This window comes from Bufo bufo, chromosome 2 (assembly GCF_905171765.1).
Source record: "Bufo bufo chromosome 2, aBufBuf1.1, whole genome shotgun sequence".
NCBI lineage: Eukaryota > Metazoa > Chordata > Amphibia > Anura > Bufonidae > Bufo > Bufo bufo.
This window is the reverse complement of record NC_053390.1, coordinates 724447574-724465722: the sequence shown is the minus strand read 5'-3', so window position 1 is coordinate 724465722 and position 18149 is coordinate 724447574. Positions and strand designations below refer to the sequence as shown.

Genomic DNA, 18149 nt, shown 5'->3' with positions numbered 1-18149 from the left:
AGGCTTTTCAATGCAGGTACATCACTTGTTTCACCATACGCGTTACGGGTAGATTCACTCTCCCTTCCTCAGTGGACCACTGAGGAAGGGAGAGTGAATCTACCCGTAACGCGTATGGTGAAACAAGTGATGTACCTGCATTGAAAAGCCTCCGATAATACTGTATGGCCATACAGAAGAAAATCTCTACAGTAAAGGATTAACTATTCTTATCGTCGAAAGCTGCACCAAAGGAAATTGCGGAACAGAGTGGCAACTCCTGCGATCTTTGGAACTCCTGCGAAATTTAAACCAGCTTGCTGTATGGAGCGACTGAATAAGCCGGCAAATATTTAAAGCTCCATTGAAGCAATAGGGAGACAGCAGACGCTAGACGGTAAGCCAAACATCGATTTAAAGTTTTCTCCAATCCAAAGCTCATATCGAGCTTAAAAGGATATGCTATAAGAGACTTTTCACATTATCAGGATTCCTGTGGACACTTTATGAACATATTGCGCTCCCAGTGAATACACCTACAACATTTTCAGTGACATTCAGTTTCCCAAATTGGGATAGAGCGCTAGAAGATAATACCCCCTCTTTCCCAAATAACAGCATATACTTGAAGTTTCTTGGTGTGATATATATTATTGAATTTATCGACACTATTGAGTCATATGAATATAGTGTTGATCATATCTACCACAATATATGTGATTGTAATGTTGTATATTATTGCTACATTGTTCTTATAAATTTTATTACTTGTATTTTATGGGGATATAATAAATATTTTCTGCACATGTCAATTTGGTTGCCAAGTGTATGAGTGCTCGCTCATTACTCTATTACTACATTTGCCTTTAAGAGAGGGTGGGGTGATTCCCTCTATATGAGCTTGCAGCACCATACCTTAACTACTTGCTAGTGAGCCACCACAACCTACCACTATATAGTATAGAGTTACTTCCAATGAAAGAAGAGCCACCAGTACCATATAGAGGAAAGAGACACCCACCCATCATACTCAGTCTTAAGCCTCCTGCACACGAATGTGTGCGCCCCGTGGCCGTCCTGCGGCCCGCAATGCACAAACACCGACCATGGGGCAGCCGCAGCAGATTGCGGGCCCATTCACTTTCATGGGTCCGAGATCCGCTCGTTCCGCAAAAAGATAGGACATGTTTTATCTTTTTGTGGAACGGAAGTACGGGATGAAACCCCATGGAAGCACTCTGTAGTGCTTCCGTAGGGTTCCGTTCCGCACCATTCCGTATCTCTGGATTTGCGGACCCATTGAAGTGAATGAGTCCGCATCCGTGATGCGGTCCGCAATATGGCAACGGGACACCTACGGTCGTGTGCAGGAGGCCTTATTTAAACATTTTTTCTGGTAGTAGAATATTGATGACCTATCCTCAGGATAGGTCATCAATAGGAGTCTGACTTCCAGCAGCTGTTTGAAGAGGCCTTCTCACAGGTTACCAAGCACAGAGCCGTACATTGTATAGAGCATGTGTTTGGTATTGCAGTCCAGTCCTATTCACTTAAATGTTACATAGTTAATACGGTTGAAAAATCACATAAGTCCATCAAGTTCAACCAAGGAATGGATGGGGACGCGAATCCCAGAAGGAATTGAGACTCAGATTTCTACACATTTTCATAAGCATTAATGTAATTTACTTTTAAGAATTCATCTAAACCCTTTTTAAAACTGTCCACTGTTCCTGCTGTGACTAGGTCCTGAGGAAGTCTATTCCACAGATTCACAGTTCTTACAGTAAAGAAGTTTTGACGCTTCTGGAGACTGAATTTTTTCTTCTCCAGTCGGAGGCAGTGCCCCCTTGTCTCTTGAGGGCATTTTATATGAAACAGTTTTTCACCATATTTTTTGGATGGCCCATTTTTTATATTTGTATAGATTAATCATGTCCCCCCTTAGATGTCTCTTCTCAAGACTAAATAAATGTAATTCTTTTAATCTTTCTTCATAACTAAGACCCTCCATGCCCCTTATCAGTTTAGTTGCTCTCCTCTGTACTTTTTCCAGCTGCAGTGCGTCCTTTCTATGGACTGGTGCCCAGAACTGAACTGCATATTCCAGATAAGGCCGCACCAACGCCTTGTAAAGTGGTAGTAATACATCCCTGCCCCGCGAGTCCATGCCTCGTTAGAAGCAGCTGATTGACATTGTATGCTGTAATTTAATCTACCATCCACAAGGACACCCAAATCCTTCTCTATAAGTGACTCTCCCAGTGCTACATCCCCTAGGACATATGAAGCACAGAGATTATTACTACCAAGATGCAGAACTTTACATTTGTCCACATTGAACCTAATTTGCCAAGTTGATGCCCAATCACTCAGAGTGTTCAAGTCAGATTGTAGTAATGGTGCTATTAATCCCAATCCCATCATTAATAAATAAATTAAATAATAAATGGCCCAGCACTGAACCTTGGGGTACACCTCTTATAACCCAGGACCATTCTGAATAGGAATCATTGACCACAACTCTCTGGACACTGTCCTTCAACCAGTTTTCAATCCAATTACAAACTATACTTTCCAAGCCTATAGACCTTACTTTACCTATTAAATGTGATTGAACTGCATATAGACCATGAGACCTATGACATCAATAGTCTAAGAAGAGGCCACAGCGGTCGCTGGAGTGCTGCAGCTACTTCAAAAGGCAGAGCTGTGCTATTCCATACAGAGGCATACAGTGAAAAAGTATACCACGTGGTATATGTTTTTTTTTTATCATTGAAGCCTATGGGTGAAGTATGCAATTGTATGCAATAAATAAAACTCTGGATTGATTGAAAATGCTCAAAGGGGTTCCCTGGTCATTGTACCTACTCAGTATTCTGTAATAACCAGTGGAGGGAAGATATTTTACATAGTACTTACCCTCTCTTGCTCCGCCGTCTCTGCCGCACTCCCGCCTGGTTCCTGACCGGATGTGACCACTTCTTTTCATGTTCAGTTGAATTCGCTACTATGCAGCTGAACAAGAAAAGAAGCAGCCACATTCTCCCGTAGTGTGCGCGAGTGCAGCTGAGACAGCGGGAGCGGATAAGTATCATGCAAAACATCTTCCCCCCCACAGGTTGCCAAGTAAGAAAAATAACTGGAGCTCCCCCTTAAAATCATTCACTACAACCTCTATATGGTTGGAGGCATTTTTTTTAGAGGTATACGCAAGGAAACCCTCACTACATATACTATACCTCTATCGTACACCGGAAATGCAGTGTGAATAGATCCGAATAGTTATAAAATCATGGAGGGAGGGCTACTGGATCAGGTTAACTTGTTAGAGAACAACTTCTTCTGACTCTTTAAAACAAAATGTCACTTTATTTAGCTTAATTTTTCACTACAATAAGACAAATATAAATTACATGAGCTGCATTCGTTTGGTTGACACATGGAATCTAACAGCAAATGAAACAAATGAATAAACCAGTCCAACAGATAGAAATTGTGTGTTTTAAAAACAGCAGAAGTGCATTTATGTACAAGACATAATAGATGCATCTAGCGATACTTTCGTAGCGGCAGTATTCTGCGTACAGACTTCTGCAACTGTCATTAGTCTTTCTCATTATACACCATAATAATACACCGTAGAACACTGAAAAACAATGTTTTAATATGCGTTTAATATAATTAAGAAATTAAGGAGAATTTGGCCATACTAGCCAAAAATAATTTCTGATAATATCCTTTACATTCTATTGTGAAAGATTATTACAGCTGTTTACAATACGGGTGTCCGAGTCTTTGTAGGCAGACCTTCATCAGCAATCTGTAAGAGAATATCGATGAGGTTAGAGATAGGTTTCTCAATTGTAAAGAAATGATAATAAAAATCTGTAAGTTGTACAAAGCTTATATTCAGTCAAAGAGTCCTTTTAATTGAACTTGGGGTGGGGTGTTTTTAAAATCCATTTCAATAGTGTGTGTGGGGGTCTCACTTTCATAGTGAAGAGGTCCTCCATGCTCAGGAGGCCACAGCAGGTCTAAGCATTATACAGTACAGTACAATGACAACTGTGTAATGCCTAATTTCTTCTGCCATTTAGACCGCAAGTCTAAGCCGTGACCCTGTCATCAGCTTTTTTTGGAGGAACCTTCTGACGAAAAAATTCTAGGAAATAGACATGGTATGGATTTGCTTGTGGTGTATACTGTACATGCCTATATTTATTCAATTTTATTTCCCCCAAAAATACAACAGTCAAGTCCATTATTAGTAATACTATTGGTAGTTTCAATGAAACTCTACCTTCAGACCTGCTTTAAAGGAGATTTACAGTTTTATGTTAACAAAGCTTACATTTTCCCATAAAGAACATTTATCACTTTTTCAAAGCATAGGTGATAAATGTATGATCGCTGGGTGCCTAGCCATAGACACCCTCAACAATCACGAGAATGGGGGCCCCAATGTCCCCTGTGTGAATGGAGTGAGCATAGGCAGTACCACTAAGGGTTGTATATTGATTGCCTATCCTTTGGATAGGTCATCAATATCATATAGGTGGAGATCCAACGCCCGAAAGCAGTGATGATCAACATTTAGAAAAGTGCCACAGCCTCCTAAGCTTGCCAAGCAGATGTCCATTGTATAGTGCCTGTGCTTGGTATTGAATCTATGCAATATTCACTTGAATGGGACTGAGCTCTACCTAGGCCACATGACCAATGAACGTGACATCAGTGGCCTATGAAGAGACCGTGGCGCTCACTAGAGTGCCACAGCCTTTACAAACAGCTGATGAGTGGGGGTGCAAGGTGTCGTACCCCCACCAATCTGATATTGATGAATTATTCCTGAGGATAGGTCATCAATAGGAGAATCTCAGAAAACCCTCTGTATTGTATCTTGTATGGACATCACTGTCTTTCCTAAGAAATCCGGTCTTGCATTGCATTTATCCTTCATGATACGTCAAATTATATGTTTATTAAAAATATATTACCAATATATATTATACACGATATATATATATATATATGCCATAAGAAGTGATGATACTATATCTTTAATAGTAATAAAGGGAAATCAGGCTTTTTATTCTTGGTAAATAAGAAGGGAGTACTGGCTGCTTCATTAAAGGGAGATAATACAGTTGAAAGATAATTTTAGGGTTGCAGATGAAGGGAGCCTGCTCTCAATAAGTGGTCAAACAGAACACCGCTGGCACGGTATAGACAGAGAGTCTGGATTCCTGCCCTGCTGTACACTAATCTAAATAAGAAGCTTAAATGGCCCAATGTATTAAGTGTAATGATACCCAACATCCTGTACATGTAGACAGGCTGCAAAGTCAAGATCCACTGATTTGGCCATTTTTCATCAATTTATATTTAAAAGAGAAGTATACACATTACACATCAATATAGGCCTCTGCTTGTGTCCCTATGACAAATCTTCCTATCCTTCTTGTCACTTAAGAAAATGTAATGTAGATCTGCTGAAAATTCTCCCTTAAAGGGGTATTTTAATTATAGAATGGCATATATGCAGGACATGCCATAAATGTCTGATTGATGTGGCTTTCACCTTTGGGACCCACACCAATCTCAAAAATGGGGGTCCCAACACCTTTTCCTGTTTGCTGAAGCATGCAGAATGATAGAGAAATAGTCCGGATTACAGAAACAGCGGAGCTCATTGTGCTAGGCTGTTTCTGTAACTCACATAGAAGTGAATGGGCATTAGACAAATGGTGGTGGGCTTCTCTATGGCTCAGAATAGGCTGAAATGCGTCCAGTTTTGCATCTATTTGTAGGAATTTACTGTACATTAAAGGGCATCTGTCAGCAGATTTGTACCTATGAAACTGCCTGACCTGTTACATGTGCGCTTCGGTGTTGGCCCCATACTCATATATGAAGGCTCGGCTCTCTGCGCAACTGCCACACACTCTACACTTTGATTGACAGGGCCAGGCAGTGAAAAACATCATCACACCGCCAAGGAAGTGTGCATGCAGGGAGTTGTAGTTTCACAACAGATGGAGGGCCAAAGATTGCCGACTCCTGCTCTATCCTAAGGATAGACCATCAATTCACAGCAGTCTGCAATCTACAAATGAAACACAGTTTGCTGTAAAATAAATTTGCAAGTTCTCAAGGCAAGTGTGGCAGCCTTGCCTTATTTTAGGATTTCTCCTTTTACAATTGGAACCTAGTCTGATATTAAAGAAGACCTGTCCCCTCTCCTGATACGTCAGTTTTAGTAAATACGTGCATTCCCCATGTAATAATAATTCTGGAGCATCCATTCTTATGACTCTGTGTTGTGCCATTCCTTTATTATTTCTACTAGAAGTTATGAATGAATTGCTAGCAGTCTGCCGTAAAGGTACTGCTGGGTGTTACCAATAGGGGCTTTGTCTGACTCTGTCCAATCAGTGCTGCTGTGTAGGGACACACCCCTAACTTATAACACCCATCTGTACCTTTACTGCAAGCTGCTGGCAATTCATTCATAACTTCTAGTAGAAATAATAGAGGAATGGTACAACATACAGACATAAGAATAAATGCTTCAGAATTGTTATCACATGGGGAAAGCAAGTAGTTACTACAACAGGCATGCCAGAAGAGGGGACAGGTCCTCATTAAGACTATATTAGAATATTGCTATGTGATCAATTCTCTAATATCATTTATATACTATAATTATGAGTGTAGGTATGTGCACTTTATTTTCTTGAAGCTGATGATTTTGCACAGTAAAAACCCTTATACAAAGTTCATCATGCTATATCATTCATATACAGAGAAGTCTAAATACCTCTTAGCGGAAACCTGCTGATCTCCTTCCGTTACGTGGCTGGAAAAGAGAAGCAAATTGGATCATAAGTGGAATGGTTTACATAACAAGCTTGATAATTAAACAGGTAACATACACATGATATAACTTTTCTTGAAGGAGTTGTCTCGTTTCAGACATTTAATGCATATCGTTAGGAATTTCAGATAGGTGCAGGTCCACCTCTTGGAACCGCTCCTATATCCAGAACGGTCCCTGAAAGTGAAGGAGAGCGCTCCATGCAAACCCAGCCACCCTCCATTTACTTCTGTGGGAGTTCTGAAAATATATTTCAATCAGTCTATGGGAATTCCAAGCGTGCTCACTTGGTTATTTTTGGTTATTTCTCATACATTTCAGGAGCCCAATCTGAAGAAAGGTATGGGTCCCAGAGGTGGGACCCACACCTATCTGACATTGGTGGCATATCTTATGTCTGAGATGACACAACCATTTTAAAGAGCAATTTTATTTTTACAACCTATAATGGGAGTTTATGAGCTGTCAGGAATTCATAGATAAGGGCTATACATTGAGCCATCAGAGCAGCAACCTGACAGGTTCAGTGTGAAAATGAAAGCAAGATACTCTGACTAAAACAACCCTTTAGAACAAAAACTGTTGCCAGTTTTTAATAAAGAGCAAGCAATCCTAAAAAAAAATTGCCCCCGAAGGTGTTCATAGTCTTTATCAACCAGTAACATTTTGACCTGCGGTCATAACTTTTTACTTTTTTTTATCAACATATGGTATAAGACCTTGCATTTTGCAGGGCAGGTTGTATTTTTTATAGGAGCTATTTTAGAGTATGTATAGTGTAATAACTAACTTCTGTAAATTTTGCAGGATGGTGGGGGATAAAAAATTGCAATTTCAACATTTTTGGGGGATTTATTTATACAGCATTCACTGTGTGGTATAAATAATGTGATGACTATATTCTGAGGATCATCATAATTAGAAAGATGTAAACACACGGTATATCGTTTTTTATAATGTTCTACTATTTGCACAATAAAACACTTTTTTTTACAAAATCGTTTGGTTTTGTTGTATTTCAAGACCTATTTTTTTATTTATCTGACTGTAACTGTGTGGGAACTTGTTTTTTGTGGAATAATTTGTCGTTTTCATTGGTACTATTTCTGATTGCTTTTTATTCTGTTTTTGGTAGGTTAGATGAATGGAAAATAGACATTCTGGTGTTGCTTTTTTTACTGTGTTTTCTGTGACCCATAAATAATAAGTTTATGGTATACATCATTATGGATACAGTGTATCTGGGTTGCCACCTTTCCCCAACAAAAAATACCAGCCAAGTTTAGGCTACTTTCACACGTCACACGATCTGTAAAAACGCTTCCGTTACCATAATACAACCGCATGCATCCGTCATGAACAGATCCGGTTGTATTATATCTTCTATAGCCTTGACGGATCCGTCTTGAACACCATTGAAAGTCATTGGGGGACGGATCCGTTTTCTATTGTGTCAGAGAAAACGGATCCGTCCCCATTGACTTACATTGTGTGTCAAAACTGATCCGTCTTGCTCCGCACCATATCGCGGACAGATGGGGACGCAACCAAACAGAACGGAATGCATTCTGGTGCATTCCGTTTCGTTCAGTTCAGTTTGTCCCTATTGACAATGAATAGGGACAAAACTGAAGCGTTTTCTATGACGGATCTCAATAGCAGAATTGAAAATGCTAATGTGACAGTAGCCTAACAGGGGTACACATGGTGTTATTTGACACTAATGGGTTGTTGATTTTTGTAAACTGGAGTTATTCACTGAGCTCATATGGAGAGTATTTGCCATACTAGATTGTTTTGAAAAAGTAATAGAAATTTTTATTGTTTATTAGATAGTCATTGACCGAAAATGTCTTTTCTGACTGTCAGAAAGCTTTTCTTTAGATATATTAAAAGAAAGAAATATATATTCCTCTCTAGCCATAATTGTTATCACTATTACCGCAGTTTGTAACCGGTATCTCTATAAAAGCAGTCTGCATATTTTATGCTCAAGCTCAGATATAGACAGTGTAAAACAGAATAATTGATGTTAATTGAGAATAATTGATGTTTGTGTTTGTGGGGTGAGAGTGTGTGACTTATTTTTTGCACATGATCTGGATGCTAATAAATATCTGGGCCATGGCGTCAATAAATTACATAATCAGACACAAAGGACTTATTCAATAAACAAGCATCCATCTTCTCACTGGGAAAACAACCGGGTCCATGTTACCCGTCCCGCTGTGGTCATCTACAGTTAAACCAGGAGAGGGGATCTGTGCCTCTTCTCTTTGCCCTGCAACCTGTCAGCATGTCACTTACTGGCCCCCTCTCTTCCTTCACACTGTCTGAGATCACAGCCGGCTGAAGGAGGAGGACAGGTATATCTCAGGCTGAGAAGCAGACACAGATATGAACATGTCTTGTTGAATCTAAAACTTTAAAACAAGACCATGATTGTGGTGCTAGTAGTGCAATGCAGCCAAATACAGCATCTTTAAAACCCAGGTCAGGAATGAGCTCTGCAGATGTAATCCCCGACCTGATTTCTATAGGCTCTAGCCTATTTCTAGCCTAAGAAATGCTCAAACAGGGTTCATTCAAAATAGTATTGTCCTTTTCTGCTTGTGCGAACCTTGTTTGGGATGATCTGTGATTTAAGGTACAAGGAAACTGCAAGGCCTGTAGGTAGAGACAGACAAGGACAGTGAGCACTAACCTAGAATCCCTTACGCTTTCCCTACCTACTTGCAGTATAAACCCTATGTCACAGTGCGGTTCACTGTGACATTTGGGTCCATGTAGGCTGGCTGCATGCCCTCTTGTGTACTGGCTGCAGGCTGCCTCCTGTGCAGGCTGGTTGCTTGGGGCTGCTTGCTGGCTGCGGTGTCTTCTGTGAACTGCTGCCTGTGAATGTTTGCTCTCCCCTTGTATGCTTCTCTGTTTGTCACTCTGACACGGGCTGTTTGTGTTCTGGCGTACTGGCTGCGGTGGACTCTGTGTATACTGGTTGCCAGGGGCTATGTCCTGTACTGCAGCGTGTGTGTTTTGTGGTTCTGGCACTCCTGTTCTGGTGGGGTTAACTTCCCCTGATCTGTGCTTGGTTGTGGCTTATCAGGTGCCCTCATTAAGCAGCTATTTCTACCTGTGAGCTGTGGGGCTTGTGGTCAGTCTTTCTTGTGTCTTGCTGTGTGTAGCACCTCGCTGCTCACCCAGGAGGTCAGTCTATCTTCTGTCCTGTGGCTTACTGGGTGTATCCCCTTGCTGCTGACCCAGTTTTGTTTTTCCTATCTGCCCTTGTTTATGCTGTCACTAATGCATTGTTGCTGCTTTGTCTGATGTTGTGGTTACCGGCTCTATGATGTTTTGTACTTGTCCTGTATGACGTGTAGCCTAGCAGTGCTCTACGGCATCAGATAGCCTGTCAGTGCTAAACTGCTTCTGATGTATTCTGTCCCATGTCTGGCCTGGCAGTGCCTACTGCTTCTGATCCTTGTCTGTCTGTAGTTTCTTTCTACTTCTGTTCTGATCCCGTGTTTGTCCTGCCTTCGTGAGAGGGTCCCTGGCTTCCCCGGAGGGGGAATCTCTAGTCTGTGTGAATCTGTAGTCTGTGTGCAGCTCTGCCTGAGACTGTCATGCTTCCATTCTGCTTGGGGTCCAGGCATCTGCTTATGTGCTGGTTAGCGTTTGTCTTGTTGTCTGTTCCATGTGCTGTGTGCACCTGCATGGTTCTCTGCAGGTAGGGGCCAAGTGTACCGGAACCTTCCTGGAGGTGCAACCATTGGGCCCTCGGCCCAGTTCATCCCCACAACCAGGGGCTCTGTGAAGAACAGGGCTCACTGGCTCTCCGCTCTCTGGGTTTTGCCTCTGGTCTGCCGGTGCACTTGGTTCTGTGGTAGTGCTACCACTATTGCCTACCTGCTTACTGTCATGTGCTTTTATTACACTTGTAATAAAGTTCTCTGTGGGTCCTTGGTCTGTTTTGCCGTGTCCTGTTTGCATGACATCCCGGAGGTCTGCCTTGGGCCTCCGGCATGTGACGCCCTACTTGGCAGAACCGCAATTGGATGACGGTCCCTACTCTAAATAAGTGCAGAGATGGACAAACACCAACAGACAAACACCAAAGCAGAGTCATACGGAAATGGGTCAGAGCCAGATGAGCTACGCAGTACCAAACAAGAGACAGAGGGGGGTCAGAAGACAAGCTGAGGTCAGAAGCACATAGGAATCAGTACACAAAAGCAGGAACAGGAAACAAGGAACCTAGCTAGTGAGTCAAATAAGACTATCACTGGCAATGGTGTATGGTCAGGAAGGGATTTAAATAGAGCGCTGAGTCCCTGGATCAGAACCTGATAGGTCCATTGAGTCGGCGCTTCATTAGTCAGAAACACTGGTACACAGTAAGGCCCCTTTCACACAAGCGTGACGGATTGGCTCCCGATGCGTTCAGTGAAACTCGCACCATTTTGCAAGCAAGTTCAGTCAGTTTTGTCTACAATTGCATTCAGTTGTTCAGTTGTTTCCATGCGAGTGCAATGCGTTTTGATGCGTTTTTCACGTGTGTGATAAAAAACTGAAGGTTTACAAACCACATCTCCTAGCAACCATCAGTGAAAAACGAATTGTATCCGCACTTATTTCCGGATGCAATGTTTTTTTCACTGAAGCCCTATTCACTTCTATGGGGCCAGGGCTGCGTGGAAAATGCAGAAAATAGAGCATGCTGCATTTTTCACGCAACGCAGAACTGATGCGTGAATTAAACGCTCATGTACACAGACCTATTGAAATGAATGGGTCAGGATTCAGTGCGGGTGCTATGCGTTCACATGACGCATTGCACCCGCGCGGATAACTCGCTCGTGTGAAAGGGACCTAATAGAGCAGCTGAGCTAAGCCCACTGCTAATCTCCCCCGGCACACACCGTCTGAGGGATGAAACAGAGCATTGCATCCTGTTGATAAGGATTCAATCACATGCTCAGCAGTGCAAATCTCCTGGCGCGGCCTTGCTGAGACTGAGTATCGCACTGCTGGAGCCCGGACAGGTAAGTTTATTACAGAAACAGAACCAGACAGAGTGTCTCACTTTTTATTAGCTTTTTGTACTGTATAGAAGCAGAATATGACTGTTTTAGATACCTGTCTTAATAAAGCTGGATGAGGATCTGCCAAAGTTATGAGGAGGCGCCAGTCTCTCCATAACTTCGGCACATTCAGTTCTAAATGTAAGACAGCTTCCTTGCTGTCTTACATTTAGACCTTTTTCTACGCCTAAAACAGGCATAGAAAATGGTAAATGAGACAGGCCTGCTGGCCCATCCCCTTCCCCGCCCACGCCCGCAATTTTAAACCTGGAGTAAGCGGGGCAAAGTTGCAGATAGATTAGATAACTAACCATTGCGCCGCCATCTGCGCCTGAAATACACCTAATTCAGGCGTGTTTCAGTATAATAAATAAATAAATTAGTTCTTATTTAATGCACTCCTAATCAGTTTTAATTGGGATGTCAGAAGATAATTACCATCTGACACCCTTATAGTAATATGTACTAATTTAGAACTAGGTCTGTTCGCCATATCCCCCGAGAAGCAAACATTTTGCTATACCAGGGATCAGCAACATTCGGCACTCCAGCTGCTGTGAAACTACAAGTCCCAGCATGCACGCCGTTCTTGTAAGTCTCACAGAAGTGAAAGGAGGATTCTGGGAGTTGTAGTTTCAGATATACCTTCATATTATTACATTTTCATCCTGTAATGTTATGGCATATTGCTTATGATTGGGCTTTTGACCTGTGGGCTTTCCTGTCCACCAACTGTGCAGGGATTTGCAACACTGCTATATTCAAGTGATTGTGGCTGTATTGCAATTCCCTGCACAGTGGGTGGACAGGAGCACCCGTGTAGAGGAAAAACTTCAACTAAGCATTCCCGTAGACTACATTTAAATGGCCGTAAATGTTTTGCAGTCCGCAAATTGCGGATCCACAAAACACCGTCCGTGTAAGTTCCGCATTTTGCGTTACGCACAGGGCTAGCCCTATATAGAAATGCCTCTGCAAGTATAGGACATGCTCTATATTTTTTGAGGGGCCACGGAACTACGGATGCAGACAGCACACTGTCTGCTGTCCACATCTTTTGCGTCCCCATTGAAGTGAATGGGCCCACACCCATTCCACAGTTATGCGGACCCAGAAATACGGCCGCCTGAATGAGCTCATAATTCATATTGTCCCAGGCAGTAGGACCATCCCACTGATCAAAAAGAAATGTCTTCACAGTGAGAATTCCCTTTGAAGTCTGTAAATTACAGATAATGGCTATTAAAAATTCCAGTAAATCTGAGTTCTTCGGGAAACAGTTTTGATATCATAGACCACAAACATTTTTCTATTTTATTTGCATTAAAAATAATGTATTGAATAACATACCCTGAACAAGAAGTACCCCCTGCTTAAAACTCCTCCTGGTCCCTGGACCTCCTCCTAGAATCAAGAAGAAAAATCACAATAGCTTATTTGGGTTCGCTTTTAAAGCATCAGGTTCACAGTAGAGTAGAGTGGTTGATGTACCATCATAGAGCTGTGTAATTCGCAAACTAAATAGGCAGGAAAAAACTGAGAGCCACCTGTTATTTGTATTGCCAATACTATACCACCTGGGAAGATATCTCATATCTTCACCTCCTCAAATGTATAGCAGCAAGAGTTATCAGACAATGCACAGGAAGGTCATGTACTGTAGAATCATGGAGATGCAACACAAATGAATATGTCAATGAGATAAATCAACTATAATGTACATAACATACAACATTCAGATGAGAATTTTTATCTTTAGTTACAAGATGAAGTTCAAATGAATATGTAAGGTGGCCATCAACATATGATGACCGTCAGCTCAGTGATCACTGGGCTGACTCTAGTCCTGGCTCAACCGAAGTTCATGGTATCTCAATGGTACGGGGATCAAGCAAGAGAAAAAAACAATCCCGTCAGAATCTTGTCTTTAAGATGGCCGTACACACTTGTCTAAAGTTGATCGAAATGTACGACTTCAAGCAAAACAATTGCTCTTTGGATGAAATTGACATTGATCGTTTTAGCATACCAATGACATACCATCATTGTCTGGAAAGAAGGCGGCCACGTTTTGTTTGCCAGACAATCATTCATTCAATGGTTGTTCAATATTTTTACCTAATGTGTATGGTGACCTTAAAGGGGTTGTCTCACTTCAGTAACTTGCATTCATCATGTAGAGAAAGTTAATAGAAGGCACTTACTAATGTATTGTGATTGTCCATATTGCCTCCGATGCTGGCTGGATTCATTTTTCCATCACATTATACACTGCTCGTTCCATGGTTATGACCATCCTCCAATCCATCAGTGGTGGTTGTGCTTGCACACTATAGGAAAAAGCATCAGCCTCTCTGGGGGCCGGGACCATGGGAGCGCACATAGGCTAGTGTTTTTTGCTAATTGTGTGCCAGTACGGCCACCGCTGATGGATTGCAGGGTGGTCGTAACCATGGAAATGAGCAGTGTATATTGTGGCAGAAAAATGAATCCAGCTAGCCAAGGAAGCAATATGGATAATAACAATACATTAGTAAGTGCCTTGTATTAATTTTCTCTACATGATAAATGCCATTTACTGAAGTGAGACAACCCCTTTAAGACTGCTGCTTTTAGTCAATGTTATTGCAAATACAATCATTAAAGAACTTTTTGTGAAGTAAAAGGTTGATTATATATGGATATACACATCACTGTCTTCAATATGCCATTTTTATAGTTACATTACAGTGCAGCCTCCTTGACACTCAGGATTTAACAGGGGAAGGAGATGTAAAAGTTTCTTAAATATTTACTATCCCTTTTCGACCCAAAGTGCGGAATGAACACGTCCGGTATCCATGTTATGTGGAGCCACAATTTGCGGACCAAAAAAACACAGTTGTGTGCATGAGCCCTAAGTCCACACATTACAGCATGAAGTCTGTGCTTTGGGACAATGCACTTCCAGTCTAGATGTTACCTGTAAGTTAATAGGAATAAATACATATGAGATCTATTTAGGACACTCAATTGTTTCCATGACTCCCATTAGGTATGGAGTGTATATTTACAATATAAACTGGAAATGGACATTTTCCATTCTTAAATCTCTGCATAATGACGTAACCAATGGCTTCCTAATCTGGCACTGAATGTTTTGTTATAGTATGAGAATAACCAGACATTAAAATGCAATACGTTCAAGCTGTAAACATGAAACAAAACAATAACTTATGACAAACAATGTTAAAAAACAAAACAAAAAGAAAAATAACGTTACATACTTCAGATTTGAATCTCTTCATCCTCCTGTCATGAAGCTGAGGAACGAGTTGCAGCAAAGGATGCAGGACAGACGACTGAGAGGACATGAAGACAGACAAATGAGCAACAATGGACTCCTGGATGCACAGGATGTCTTCATCACCATTACATGGACAGACCATGCTGAACAAAAAGACTGAGAAACCAGAGACCACACAAATCCAGAGCTTTTACACCACGCATGGCTGTACCCTTAAAAGGTCTCCAATCTACCATTTATAATTCTGGTAGCTTCTTATGTGTGACTACCACCTCCGCACCCCATATAGCTATGCCCTGCCTCAACTACAAAAGTTACTGCAGAAACCAAACCAAAAACTCCCAGCCTCAAGTGCTTTAAGTGTTTTTTGACTTTGAGGAAACTATTAAAATATGTTAAGCCACATATATTAGGCTGACGTTTCACCCAGGATGGATAATTCAAATATAGGGAAAAGGTTATCACTCTGGACTCAATCACAAGCAAACCTCCAGGGACGTAACCAACCATGAAGGATCTGCAGCACTACCTCGTTGAGCTCCATTGATTCTTCTTGGTTTTTAATTTAGGACATTTTAGAAGATTATTTAATTCACATTTCCTTTAGAATACTTTATTAACCGTGATGTTATCACTTACATGTGGCCACTGAGGCCAGTCATTATGGGCTGCTGCAGTCACATGGATGCACTGGAAATAAACAAAGACCAGTGAGGACCACTGACGCATCGACACTTGAGAGGCAGGGGATTTAATAGAAGGTTATGTTTGTTTTCTATTTTATATTGTTTCCTGCAGCTACTTAAATTTGAAAATTCTCAGATGACTTTACATACCTAAGGGCTCTTTCACACTTGCGTTGTCCGGATCCGGCGTGTACTCTATTTGCCGGAATTACACGCCGGATCCGGAAAAACGCAAGTGAACTGAAAGCATTTGAAGACGGATCCGTCTTCAAAATGCGTTCAGTGTTACTATGGCAGCCAGGACGCTATTAAAGTCCTGGCTGCCATAGTAGTAGTGGGGAGCAGTATACTTACCGTCCGTGCGGCTCCCGGGGCGCTCCAGAATGACGTCAGAGCACCCCATGCGCATGGATAACGTGTCCATGTGATCACGTCATTAATGCGCGTGGGGCGCCCTGACGTCACTCTGAAGCGCCCCGGGAGCCGCACGGACGGTAAGTATACTGCTCCCCCGCTACCCACTACACTTTACCATGGCAAACAGGACTTTAGCGTCCTGGCAGCCATGGTAACCATTCAGAAAAAGCTAAACGTCGGATCCGGCAATGCGCCGAAACGACGTTTAGCTTAAGGCCGGATCCGGATTAATGCCTTTCAATGGGCATTAATTCCGGATCCGGCCTTGCGGCAAGTGTTCAGGATTTTTGGCTGGAGCAAAAAGCGCAGCATGCTGCGGTATTTTCTCCGGCCAAAAAACGTTCTGGTCCAGAACTGAAGACCTCCTGATGCATCCTGAACTGATTTCTCTCCATTCAGAATGCATTAGGATAAAACTGATCAGGAAGAAAAGAACAACGCAAGTGTGAAAGAGCCCTAAGGATCCTCTGGTGGACCAGAGCTCTGCCATAATAATGGGGTGAAAAAGTCCAGCAGCATTTTGTGCTGACTTCAAAGCCAATCGCTTGGCACAAAGGGACAATTATTTTGAATTTATCACCTATGCGACCTTACTTGATGATATGTACTGTGTGTGCGCGCAGTTATAAACAATGAAGACTAGTTTTCGACTTTCAGGTTTGTTAGTGCAGTTTTTGAAGCTAAAGTCGAGTGGCTTCAAAAACAATTCATTTAACCATGTCCTCAGTCCATGAACCATTCCTTTTTGTGGCTTCAAAAAATGCAGTGTGAAAACTCGTCCTAAGGTTGCTGACACACATTCAGGTTTTTTTATGCAGTTTTTGAAGCAAAGACGAGAAGTGGATTTTAAAAAGAGTAGCATCTGCCGTTAGTACTTTCTCTCCTTTTATGACTAGTGTTGATCATGAATATTCGAATCGTGAATATTAATTGCGAATATCGGCACTTCGAGAATTCGAATATTCTAGATTTTTTTTTTTTCATCAGTAACCTCCCTTCTTGCTTGTGGGCCAATGAGAAAGCTGCAATATCTTTGTCTGAGCTTAGCAACATTCCTAGCAACCAATAGGAAAGTTGCCTACCCCTTACTATATAAGAACCTCCCCAGCAGCCATTTTCTGCAGTTTTTTTAAAGTTCTGAGAGATAGAGAGAGAGAGTTGCTTTACACACTACATTAGATAGATAGTTAGATAGCTTATAGATATATATATTACAGATAGTTAGTGGGAGATAGTCAGTGTAGGTTACATCCTGATATGGTGTAGCTGTTCCAGTGCAGGGTGTTAGGTAGTGTGATAGGTTCTTCTGTCCATACATACATGCAGTCCTGCTAAAATGTGAAGTTTCACGTATTGCGCCAAAATATTTGCATCGATAGTGCCGATTTGCGCAATCGCAAATATATTGGAGCACTCTAACTGCATATGAAGCCGTTTTTCTGCCATGCCACCCATTTTCTCTAGTTTGAGGAAACTTCTAGCAGCTTGGAAAATGTAGCCTGTATTTTGCGTGCATTACGTGAATATTACGTGGCTGAAAAAGGGGCGGGTAAAGGGGTGTGGTCAATGGGCGGAGTCAAGGGGCGTCAAAATTAGCTTTTGCCTAGGGTGGCAAAAATCCTTGCACCAGCCCTGAGTACAGATATTCTAAATTCCCTACTGGGATTATCTCTACAGCAAGTAGTGGAGGAGCCAACCCGGAAGGAGGTCATTTTAGATTTAGTATTCACAAATGGGAATTTGGTATCTGATATTACTGTAGGGGAAAGCTTGGGATCTAGTGATCACCAGTCAGTGTGGTTTACTATAAGTACAGTGAC

At 41.8% G+C, this 18149-nt stretch overlaps 1 protein-coding gene across 5 annotated transcripts in view; it reads right to left on the bottom strand.

Moving 5' to 3' along the window:
• Positions 1-3339: 3339 nt before the first annotated feature.
• Positions 3340-18149, bottom strand: part of LOC120990201 (neuromedin-U-like) — a 29576-nt gene continuing 14766 nt past the window's right edge. For 3 of the 5 annotated variants that reach the window (XM_040418843.1, XM_040418844.1, XM_040418842.1), the window contains 4 exons: positions 15207-15281; positions 13291-13344; positions 6806-6844; positions 3340-3805 (listed from right to left, as the gene is read on the bottom strand). In XM_040418843.1, the coding sequence (XP_040274777.1) occupies positions 6809-6844; positions 13291-13344; positions 15207-15281 (165 nt within the window). In that variant the 3' untranslated portion in view covers positions 3340-3805; positions 6806-6808. The remainder of the gene's footprint in view (positions 3806-6805; positions 6845-13290; positions 13345-15206; positions 15282-18149) is intronic. The other 2 variants (XM_040418846.1, XM_040418845.1) reach the window with 1 other exon arrangement.